Raw genomic sequence first — 11925 nt, 5'->3', positions numbered from 1 at the left:
GAGGGCGACGACTCTGCCAGTAAGCCTTTGAACCTCTTTAACCGTTCTGGGTGACTGAAGTTCTATCAGGGCCTTGATCTTTTTAGGGTTGGCCTCGATACCCCGCTGACTGACCACGAAACCCAAGAACTTCCTAGATCCAACCCTGAAGGCACATTTCTCCGGATTGAGCTTCATTTAATACTTACATAAGGTTTCTAAAGTCTCTCACAGGTCTGCCAAATGATCAGAGGAGAGTTTGCTCTTGACAAGCATGTCATCGACGTAGGCTTCCATGTTTCGACCTATCTGATAGTGAAAAATGACATTAACCAACCGTTGGTAAGTGGCTCCGGTATTTTTTCAATCCGAAGGGCATAACACGATAGTGGTAAGTTCCTCTGTCCGTGATGAAGGACGTGTGTTCGTGGTCAGCCGGGTGCATCATAATTTGATTGTAGCCAGGAAGACATCCATGAAACTGAGCATCTGGTGTCCGGCCGTGGCGTCAACAAGCAGATCTATGCGGGAGAGGGGATAGTTATTTTTGGGGCAAGCCCGATTAAGATCGGAGTAGTCGACGCAGAGTCGCCATTTACCGTTCTTTTTACGAACCAGGACCACATTTAACAGCCATCTGGGGTAGTCTACGTTCTGGACAAACCGTGCCTCTAGTAGTTTATCTACCTCGGAAGCAATAAGAGCATTGCGCTCTGGGTGAAAGATACGCTGCTTCTGGCAGGAGGGTCCGAAATGGGGCTCGATGCTGAGACGATGAGTGCTGAAGGAGGGATCGATACTCGGCATGCCAGAATGGGTCCAGGAAAACACATCATTGTGCTCGGTTAGGAGGGTTGTAAGGTCAGCCTTGGCTTGGGGGGATAGTTGGCTACTGACCTTGGCTGTTTTTGTTGGGTTGGTGGGGTCGATGGGGACTTCGACAAGTTCTTCCACTGGTTCCCCTCTAGCTAACTCATCTTCGTCTCTGACGTCGAGTCCTTCGATGATCATAGTCTCCTTCAGCTTGACCTCTTTGAATGAAACGACGTAGCATTCTCTGGCCACAGTCTGCTCCTCCCTCACGGTGCTGACTCCGAGGTCGATAGGGAATTTCATGGCCAGATGGTACGTGGAAGTGACAGCTTGAAAGGCGTTAAGGGCGGTGCGGCCAAGGATGATGTTATAAGCAGAGGGACAGTCGACGACGAGGAAAGTGAGTAACTTAGTGGTCTGCCGTGGGTATTCTCCAATGGTGATGGGAAGATCGATGGAGCCTATTGAGGTCACCCGATCTCCAGTGAAGCCGACCAGTGGGGTTTGGAGAGGGGACAAAATTTTATCTCTGACCTTGAGCTGGCGATAGGCATTTAGGAAGATGATGTCTGAAGAGTTACTGTTTTCAACAAACACCTGTCTAACTTTGTAATTGGGTAAGAGAGCTGAAATGACGGGGGTGTCGTCATCGGGGTAACAAATGCCTGTGCAATCGGCCTTCGTAAAGGTGATGGGCTCCATCCACTTCTTAGGGTGTTTGAAGAGGCGGTCCAATGTCCCGACCTCTTTATCGGCGCTCTGCCAGATTTTTCTGAGTTTTACTCGTTGGGCCGAACGGGAAGGTCCACCACATGCCAGCCCGCTGGCAATAACTCTAATCTCTCTAACCGGGGGGGCAGGGTTGCCTTGTTGTAATGACCCCGACCTCTGATTAATGTTAATTCACACTTAATTATGTCTAATGGTAATTTAGGAAGGATTTGGGATTAATTTACATGTATATTGCATTATTTTTTTGTGTTTCTATCTATTTGCGATAAAATGACCTGTTCATGTCTTTAACTTTAAACTACGAATTGAAAGCCTTATCGGCGACCGATTCAAAAATTGATTAGTGTGTTATACTAGTTAGATTTTACGTGATTTTATGGTAGGTTTAATTAAAATTCGGTTCGGAACGATTAAATTTGATTAAAATAATGCTAGATTTAACATAGATTAAGTGAATGCAAGTTAATTATATCATTGCCCTTGAGTGGGCCACTTTCTCATACATTGTTTAGAATTAGTTCATACACCATTTTCAGCCTCTTTCCTTGCCAAAACCGTGAAAGAGAGGGAGTGAGGGAGGAAATTGAATTCATCTAGAGATTAGCTTGAAGAGTTAGAGAAATTGAAGGAGGATTGCATGTTTAAGCTTCCACACTTGGAATTGAAGACCTAAAGGTAGAGAATTCATCCTTTTAATTATGAATGTGGGTTGTTCTTGCTAGGTTCATGGTGAAATTGGTATTTAAGGTCAAGAATTGGTTTAAATGTTGAATTGAGTAGTAATTCATGCATGCATGAGCACATTATTAAGTTTTGAAGATGTTTTCATGAATTCCCCACATGCATGTCCATATTTGGGTTATAGTCCATGAATTCACCATGTTTTGAGCTCAAATCTTACATTTGGTCATGTTTTAGAGCATTAGATTTCTAATGAACACTTGGATGTTAAGTTCTTGCATTATTCTTGAAGCTCCTTTGGATTTGGTGTTCAATTGTCTCACCTTTGGGCTTGATTTTACAAATGATCTTCAAAACATATTATATTGTTGGTTTTCAAGTGTTTTCTAGAAAATTGGCCCAAAAGGTTGAGTTTTGGTGTGTTGGATTCTTGGTTTGAGCTTTGAAGGCAAATCTGAAAATTCTAGATTTTGGCTTCCTCGCTCAAGCGAAGGATTCCACGCTCGAGCAACCACCTTTTGTTCGGAGCTTCGCTCGAGCAAAGGAGTGCTGGCTCGAGCGTAGATTGCAAGCTCTCAGGTTTTTGGTGCACGCAGACGTACGCTCGAGCAAAGAGACCTACGCTCGAGCAAAGAGCTATGTCTCACGCTCGAGCGAGCATCGAGTAGGGATTTTCAACAACCAGTACTTTGGTATTTTTACAGACCGCTCGAGCGACCCCTCTGTTTTAGTAAGCTCGCTCGAGCGAAGAAAGCCATGCTTGAGCGAGACCCCTGTTTTCAGCAAGTTTTGAAAAATATTTTTCAAGGCATTTTTGCATCCTCATTCCATCCTAGGCATTCCTAGGCCATGTTTAAGACTCCATAGTGAGGATTAAGGGTTAGAAACACATTAAGAGCCAACGAAGTAAATTATGTACGATTAGATTGTGTGTTTCAAGTGTGTGCCTGTTATGTGTTATGTAGGTCACGTGCCACGTACTGTTTGACTAATCTGCTCCGTCTGTCTGTCTCAAGGCCAACTGTGAGTAGGGGTGTGCGCGGTGCGGGTCGGGGCGGTTTGAGAAAAAAAATATAAATCGTATGGTGGGTGGCGGATTGATAAAAGTGTCACTAGAATTTGCCATTTTCCTTATCAAAAACCGGTGGTTCGGTTGGGAAATAATGACGGATTTGCCTTGGCAGTTCGGGCGGATTGGCAACTTATAAAAAATATAATTCAAATTACAAAACTTAAATCAAAGAGTAAAAAAAAGACGAGAGATACCGTGATGTTAAGCATCTTGCGAAGCTTTCTTCTGATGCAGCAAGTGTAGCAACATGATAATATCAACGACTATGCCATCAGTTCATTACACGCATCTGTGGAAGCTACAATGATCAAATACAATACATAAAATTAATATCATTTAGGGTTTACAATATATTGTAAATGTTTACCGTTGAAAAGTATTTAGATTGAAAAGTGAACTGATGCAAGTTTGCAACATGGCCAAAAAAAAAAAAGATTGAAAAGTGAATTGGAATCCAACTTTATTTTGGATTACTGACATCTTGAATTCCCCTTATATTTTAAGGTATAGAACAACAAGCAAACTTAAGTAAAAAAGAATTTTTAGAATCTTATAAAACATGATTTAATAGCGGTGCGGGTCGGTGCGGTTTGGAAGAAAAATAGAAACCGACAAATTGATAAAAGTGTCACTAGAATTTGCCATTTTTCTTACCAAAAACCGGCGGTTCGATTGGCAAATAATAATGAATTTGCCTTGGCGGTGCGGTTTTAGAGGTATATGCACACCCTTAACTGTGAGTAATAACTTAATAAAGTTATGTTCAACTGTATCTATTTTTTGTGTGATAAAATAAGATCTGTTTCCGAAATGATATGTTCTGTATAATGAATGATTGTTCAATTTCTGATATGTATTCGTGACATCCTTAGCATCATGTGATATCTCTTGGCTGTTACCCAAAATCGGAGGTTTCTTTATGGAACTTAACCTGTCAGCACTCTGTTACCCGTACCGGAGGCCCCGTCATGGGGGCTCAGCTTCTGTTCTGTTACCCGGATCCGGAGGTTCCTTTAAGGAACTGGTTACTTGTAACCCTCACGTGTCTGCCTCTGTTCTGTATCTGCTCTGTTATTGCTAATGGATGTATCACGTAAACTCAAGCATGACTTATTATTTCTGTATATGATCTGGACCAATTATGGATTTGATACGAAACTGAATTATGATTTCTGAATTTGTACGGACTCATTCATTGAAACCCCTTTACTCTGTTATTATTTACTGGGCTTTCGCTCATAGTTTATATTATGTATGTAGGTGAGCCGGCGTGTGACTAAGGCCAGAGTTAACGGCTTTCTGTTCTGTTTTTGTCAGCCAACCGTTATGCCTCCCGAGGAGATTCCGATCGAAGTCTAATGCCATGGCTGTTTTTGTATTCACGCTAGTCTCTGTGATTGTTTTGTAAAGTCAGGTCTTGGGATGTACACTTTTGTTAATACTTTGTAAATATTGGCGTTCTTTAACTAGCATGCTCATGTATATGTATATATAAGTTTTGAAATCTACTGTCTCATGTACATTACCACAACTCATTGGACCTTGTCTATGTTATATATTTGCTTCCGCAGCCCTTTATTATATGCTTATCTGTTCAGAGGCCTTTGGTAATCCACAAATTATTGGCCGGTTACGATGCCTAACCTACAGGGGCAGGTTTGGGTCGTGACACTTGTGCTCGGGGTTGCTGTGGGGGTCGATCATTGCGTTGGTTAGGTTGGGCGGGTCGTCGAAGAGGGGTGTGTTGGTGGTTGTTTCTGGTAGGTTCGGTCCTTGGCCGTTGGTGAGGGCGGGCCGCCATGAACCGACAGAGACGTCCCTAGCGTATCAAGCTCTTGACCTGGTCTTTAAGGTTAACACACTCCTCGGTATTGTGGTCGTGGTCCTGATGGAAACGGCAGTACTTGGATTGGTCTCGCTGGTTAGAAGGAGACCGCGATGGTTGTGGCCATTTTAGGGGATAATCTCGTTAGATCTGATTCAAGACTTGCTCCATGGGGGAATTGAGGGGAGTGTACCATTCGAACAGGCTCGGGAAGGTCGGTCAGTATACTGAGGTGTTTGCTGTGTGTATTGGGTGGTTCTGGTTTCAGAGTCCTTTGTCTTCTCTCTGGGGGTAGGGTTTTTGGTTGTGGAGTCTTGTCGGGTGGCTAGGGAATCTTCGGCGTTCATGTATTTTTGGGCTTTGGAGAGGAGGGTTGCCATGGAGGTTGGAAGGTTTTTGGAGGGGGAGAAAAGGAAATCTGATGATCGTAGACCAGCCATAAAAGTCGTGAGAATGATCTTGTCATCGTTTTCTGCCATCTACAAGGCTTCGGTGTTGAAGTAGGTGACGAAAATGCGCAGCGACTCCCCCTCCGTCTGACGGATGTTAAGGAGTTGGGTTGCCGGACGCTGCTGGCGCTGGGCACCAACGAAGTGGCTGAGGAAGGAGTCACTTAGGTGCTGAAAAGTAGAGACAAAGTCCGTGGGCAGCTGACTAAACCACAGTCGGGCCGACCCCTTAAGCGTTACGGGAAAAGCCCGACACATGATCTCATTAGGGAATGCATGGAGGATCATGAGGGTCCTGTAAGTCTCCAAGTGATCGATGGGGTCTGTTGTACGGTCGAAATAGTCGATCGAGGGCATTTTGAACTTAGAAGGTAGGGGTTTGTCCTTGATGGAGGCAACGAATGGTGAGTTGGCTGTGGTAGAAGGTTTATTTTGTATATTCTGCATGACTCCTTGAAGCTAGAGTTTCATGGCTCGGAGTTCTGCATCCCAAAGAGGAGGGTTGTTACCATCGGAATGCAATGGAGGCTGAACGCTACTGGCCTCTCCCTCGGGGGTAGGTGCTTGGACCGATGGATGTGGGGCCCGAGGTGGTGGGTTCATATCTTGGGGAGGGGGTCGCAAGCCCTCCAAGTTGGATGGGTAGGATTGTTGGATAGGATGGCTCGGGGCTCGTTCTTGGTTAGGTGGGATATCTTGAGGTGGTGGAAGAGGCATAGGAAGGTCTCTTTGAAGCAAAGCATAGATCAAGGCTTGGTTTTGTTCGGCCAAGCGGTTGATGCTGTTGGTGAGTTCTGTGAAATATGGCGGTGGGTTGTTTTGGTTAGGGGGGTCGGCTTGGGGGTGGGCACCGTCATGTTGAGAAGCCATGGATCTAGTTATGACCATCCACCTTGGTGGGTGGCAGGTAGGGATTATCGGGAATGGGTCTCCGGCGACGATGAGCACAATTGCCACACAAAGCGAAAAGAGTTCCTACAGACGGTGCCAACTGATGATCTTGGGTGCTCCAGATGGAACGGGTCTGATTGATCCACGCTTCCCAAACTGTTGCCCAAGTGTCGAGCCCGCAGAGAGACCTGCACTTCAACGGGGAACGAGGAGTCTCCCAGCAAACCCTCCGATGATCTAGTTAGAGAAGAAAGAGAGTGATGGAATATAGAGATAGGATGGTAATGAAGAACTTAACCTTTTCTTTGTCTTAGAGGCCTGCTTATATCCTTTGCTCATCATTTCCTTGTCTACTCCGAGCCGTCATGTTGGCTGAAAGTCTATGTTCTAGCTTGCCTTGTTCATGATGAGGTTGTTCTATTCCGACGTGAAGGGTTATCGTAATAAATGTTGCAAGGAAACTCATTAATGGCTGATGTGTGGTGCAATAACTCTGTAGGATCTTTGTCTGCTGATGTGGCTGGTTCTTCGCTTGCCAAGTGTTTAGATGTCATTGATGCTTGGTGTAATGTTGGATTCCAAGAATGTTAGGCTTTAGTATTTAAATCATGGATTGGGCCTTAAGTGGTGGGCCATATCCTTTATGGGCTTACCCATGTCATGTTAGAAAATTGGTTTATATAAGGCATATTTTGGGCCGACTTTGAGCCCAAAATTGAGTGGACCCCAAACGTCTTTTGGGATGGGTCCGAAGAGGTGAAGTGTTTCTTGCCGCGTGGCAAGTCACACAAGGAAGACGGAATGTCAAAACCATTTATGAGTGAATGGAAGTTGACGTCATTTTCGGGTCTAACATTAATTTTTTAGATAAAATTCATTTGAATTTTTTCAATAAAAATTATTGTAGGAATTTAATTTAATTCTAAATTCAAATTTGGGTTCTTAAGTGGTTTCCTAAAGTTTGTAACTGTGGGAATTTAATTTAATTCTAAATTCAAATTTTGAGTTCCTAAGTGGTTTCCTAAAATTTGTACATCTTTCTTTATTTATTAAACTATTCAATTTGTTTAATATATATATATATATATTCAAAATAGTTTATATAATAAAGTTCAACAGGTTATTTGTGTTCCACAAACCAACGGCTACTTTTCAAAAGTGTTTGGAAAGAATTTTGTTCCATGTGTAGCGGTCGATAAAACAGTTTGAATTCAAATTCTGAATCTGTCCATGTTTTGTACCTATTTACTTCGGAAATACACCTGTTCGGGTCAGGTTTTCTTGCCTATATATACCTGCTATTCCAGCAGTGTTTACATCCGAAAAATAGTTTGATTTTTGACCTTTTGCTATCCATTTCCTTTTAGTGCATTATTCTTCATATATAATTTTAGGAATAAATATTCAGAGAGTTAGAACACAGGTTTGGTTCGCCGAACAATTTGTTTTGGAGTACTACTACAAATTGGTTAAGATCATTGTATCTTGGGAGATAGACGCCACTCAACCGTAAGCACTGTAGCAGGGCGAATTTGTCTTAAGGACAGAGTGTCAAACACTTGACTTGGTCTTTGAATTATTAATTTGGTTCTACAAAATAAATACTGTAAGTTTTATTTTATTTTGTTTGAATTGTTTGAATTTATTTTATTTACACAGAAGATTGTTCCAACAATCTTAAGACAGAATCGAATTTATTCTGTTTATAGAATTTTTTCGTTTGTTTCCTTTTCTCTTTCTTCTTTTAAGAAAATTATTTTTTGTAAATTTACAAAATAATATTCTGGTTAGAAAAACAAATAGTGATTATATGCTATTTGACAGATAGTAGTAATATACTGTCTATTTTCTTTGACAACTAGTAGTACGATACTGGTGTCATTAACAATTCAAAATATATTTTTGTGGAATTTTTTCAAAAATTAATTTTGGATTTTAGAAATTATTTTCTGAGTTTTCATTACTTAAAATTCTGTTTTAGTTTTTTAATTATTGAAATGTTACAGAAATTAATTTTTTGTGTGGAATTAATTTGGTTGAATAAAATTTTATTTTATTTCCAAATTAATTGAAAAATAAAAGTTATATTCTTATTTTTTTTTATTTTACAGAATTTAATTTCCTGTGTGGAATTAATTTGGTTGAATAAAATTTTATTTTATTTCCAAATTAATTGAAAAATAAAAGTTATATTCTTATTTATTTTATTTTACTGAATTTAATTTCTTGTGTGGAATTAATTTGGTTGAATAAAATTTTATTTTATTTCCAAATTAATTGGAAATTAAAAGTTACATTCTTGTTTTTTTTATTTTTTACAGAATTTAATTCTGTGAATTTGGTTTAATTTTCTGTGTAGTGTAAATTCTAATTATAATTTTATTTTATAAATTAGAATTGATGGCTACTGAAACAAATGCCCAAACAAGTACTACTGTGGTGGTTGCAATTGCACTAACCCCATCTCCTGTGGTGACAGTACCAATAAATCATGGAGAGAAGCCAGAGAAGTTCTCAAGAACTGACTTTAAAAGATGGCAACAGAAAATATTGTTCTATCTTACAACTCTGAACCTGACTCGTTTCCTCCGTGAAGATGCTCCTATCCTGAAAGAGGATGAAACTGACCGGCAAGTGGTTGCTGCGGTTGATGCTTGGAAACATGCCGATTTCCTTTGTCGGAATTACATCTTGAACGGACTTGACAACACATTATACAACGTCTACAATCCAATCAAGACAGCAAAGGAACTTTGGGAATCGTTGGAGAAAAAGTACAAAACGGAAAATGCCGGCTCAAAGAAATTTGTGGTTGGCAGATTCTTGGATTTTATAATGGTTGATTCAAAAATTGTGATCAGCCAAGCTCAAGATTTCCAACTCAATCTGCATGACATTCACGCAGAAGGCATATCTCTCAGTGAATCCTTCCAAGTTGCAGCCTTAATTGAAAAATTACCAAAAGGCTGGAAAGAATTCAAGAACTACCTCAAACACAAGCGCAAAGAAATTTCTATGGACGAGTTAATTGCACGTTTAAGGATTGAGGAGGACAACCGCAATTCTGAAAAGCGGGCTGGTAAGCATCCTATGGAGTCTAAGGCAAATGTGGTGGAACATGCTTCAAAAACCAAGAAACAAAAGTCTTCTGGAGAAAGTTCATCACAAGGCTTTAAAGGGGGGGAATAAAAAGTACAAGTTTAATGGCAAATGTTACATCTGTGACAAAGAGGGATATCGGGCCAAAGATTGCCGTAGTAAAGGCAAAAGCAAAAGAAGAACAAGCAAGAAGCCTGCTTAAGCCCATATGATCGAAGTGGACAAAATTTCCAATAGTGTAGATGACATCAATCTTTCTGCTGTTGTTTTCGAGGCAAATCTTGTCGGAAATCCTAAAGAATGGTGGGTGGACACTGGTGCTACTCGTCATATTTGTGCCGACAAAAAGGTGTTCACATCTTATTCTACAATGGACAATGGTGAACAACTTTTTATGGGCAACTCCTCAACTTCCAAAGTTGAAGGACAAGAAAAGATTGTTCTCAAGATGACATCAGGAAAGGAACTCACTCTCAACAATGTGCTGCATGTACCAGACATTCGCAAGAATCTTGTTTCCAGATCTTTGTTGAGTAAGAATGGGTTTAGGCTAGTATTTGAGAGTGATAAATTTGTACTTACAAAGAATGGGATGTATGTTGGAAAAGGTTACATGTCTGATGGCCTTTTCAAATTAAATGTAATGACCATTGTACCCTCAGTTATTAATAATACTACATCTTCTTCTTACTTGCTTGAGTCTTCAAATTTATGGCATGGCAGATTAGGACATGCTAATTATGGATCTTTGCGTAGATTAATTAATATGGAATGTTTACCTAAATTTGACATTGATTCAAATCATAAATGTAAAATTTGTGTTGAGGCAAAATTATCTAAAACTTATTTTCATTCAATTGAAAGAAGTACGGAACCACTAGAATTAATTCATAGTGACATTTGTGATTTTAAATCAATTCAAACCAGAGGTGGGAAAAAATATTTTATCACTTTTATAGATGACTATACTAGATATAGTTATGTTTATTTAATTCGAACCAAGATGAAGATTTGAAAACTTTCATTGAATATAAGAATGAAGTTGAAAATCAACTTGGTTAGAAAATCAAGAAAATTAGAAGTGATAGAGGTGGTGAATATGAATCACCTTTTGATGAATTTTGTAAAGAACATAGAATAATTCATCAAACTACTGCTCCTTACTCACCTCAGCAAAATGGAATTGCTGAAAGGAAAAATAGGACTTTAAAAAAAATGATGAATGCCATGTTAATAAGTTCTGGATTATCTCAGAACATGTGGGGGGAAGCAATACTTTCTGCTAATTATATTTTAAATAAAGTAACCCGAAAGAAAATAAATCAAACACCTTATGAATTGTGGCATAAAAAAGTACCATCCTACAAATACTTAAAAGTGTGGGGGTGTTTGGCTAAAGTAGCTATCCCTAGTCCTAAAAAGACTAAGATAGGTCCTAAGACCATTGACTGCATTTTCATTGGTTATGCTAAAAGTTGTAGTGCATATCGGTTTTTGATTCATAAATCAGAACATATCGAAATGCATGTAAATACTATTATTGAGTCTCGAAATGTATCATTCTTTGAACATGTATTTCCAAATAAGACTGGACAAGAGATTAGTAACAATAAAAGACCTCATGATGCTATTACTAGTCAGGATCAAGAACAAGAGTTAGATCAAAATAAGGAAGAGGAACCTAGGCGTAGTAAACGTGCTAGAACCTTAAAATCTTTTGGTCCAGATTTCCTAACTTTTTTGTTAGAAAATGAGCTTTTAACTTTTAAAGAGGTTATGTCCAGTCCTGAAGCTCCTTTATGGAAAGAAGCTATCAATAGTGAAGTTGAATTCATCTTGCAAAATCACACTTGGAAATTAGTGGACTTGCCACCAGGTTGTAAACCTCTTGGGTACAAGTGGATTTTCAAAAGGAAAATGAGAGCGGATGGATCAATTGACAAGTACAAGGCAATACTTGTGGTCAAAGGATTTAGACAAAAAGAAGGTCTTGATTATTTTGACACATACTCACCGGTTACTAAAATAACATCCATTAGAATGCTAATTGCCATTGCATCTCTATATAATTTAGAAATTCATCAAATGGATGTTAAAACCGCTTTCTGAAATGGTGTGTTAGAGAAAGAAATTTACATGGAACAACCAGAAGGGTTTTCTGCTCCAAGGAAAGAAAAGAAAGTGTGTAAATTGGTTAAATCATTATATGGTTTAAAACAAGCGCCAAAGCAATGGCATGAGAAATTTGACAAGGCAATGATGTCAAATGGATTTAAAATTAATGAGTGTGACAAATGTGTTTATATTAAAAATACAGACAAAGGTTATATCATTGTATGTCTTTATGTAGACGATATGCTCATCATAGGTAGTAATAATGATAT

At 39.5% G+C, this 11925-nt stretch overlaps 1 protein-coding gene across 1 annotated transcript; it reads right to left on the bottom strand.

Moving 5' to 3' along the window:
- Positions 1-423: 423 nt before the first annotated feature.
- On the bottom strand, positions 424-1494 carry LOC145810789 (uncharacterized). The gene has a single exon (XM_082907545.1). The coding sequence runs from the start codon at positions 1492-1494 to the stop codon at positions 424-426; it is 1071 nt and encodes a 356-aa protein (XP_082763671.1).
- Positions 1495-11925: the final 10431 nt, after the last annotated feature.

Source organism: Camellia sinensis, chromosome 2 (assembly GCF_055761805.1).
Source record: "Camellia sinensis isolate YWXY chromosome 2, ASM5576180v1, whole genome shotgun sequence".
NCBI lineage: Eukaryota > Viridiplantae > Streptophyta > Magnoliopsida > Ericales > Theaceae > Camellia > Camellia sinensis.
The sequence above is the reverse complement of the archived record's forward strand: the minus strand, read 5'-3'. Positions and strand labels throughout refer to the sequence as shown.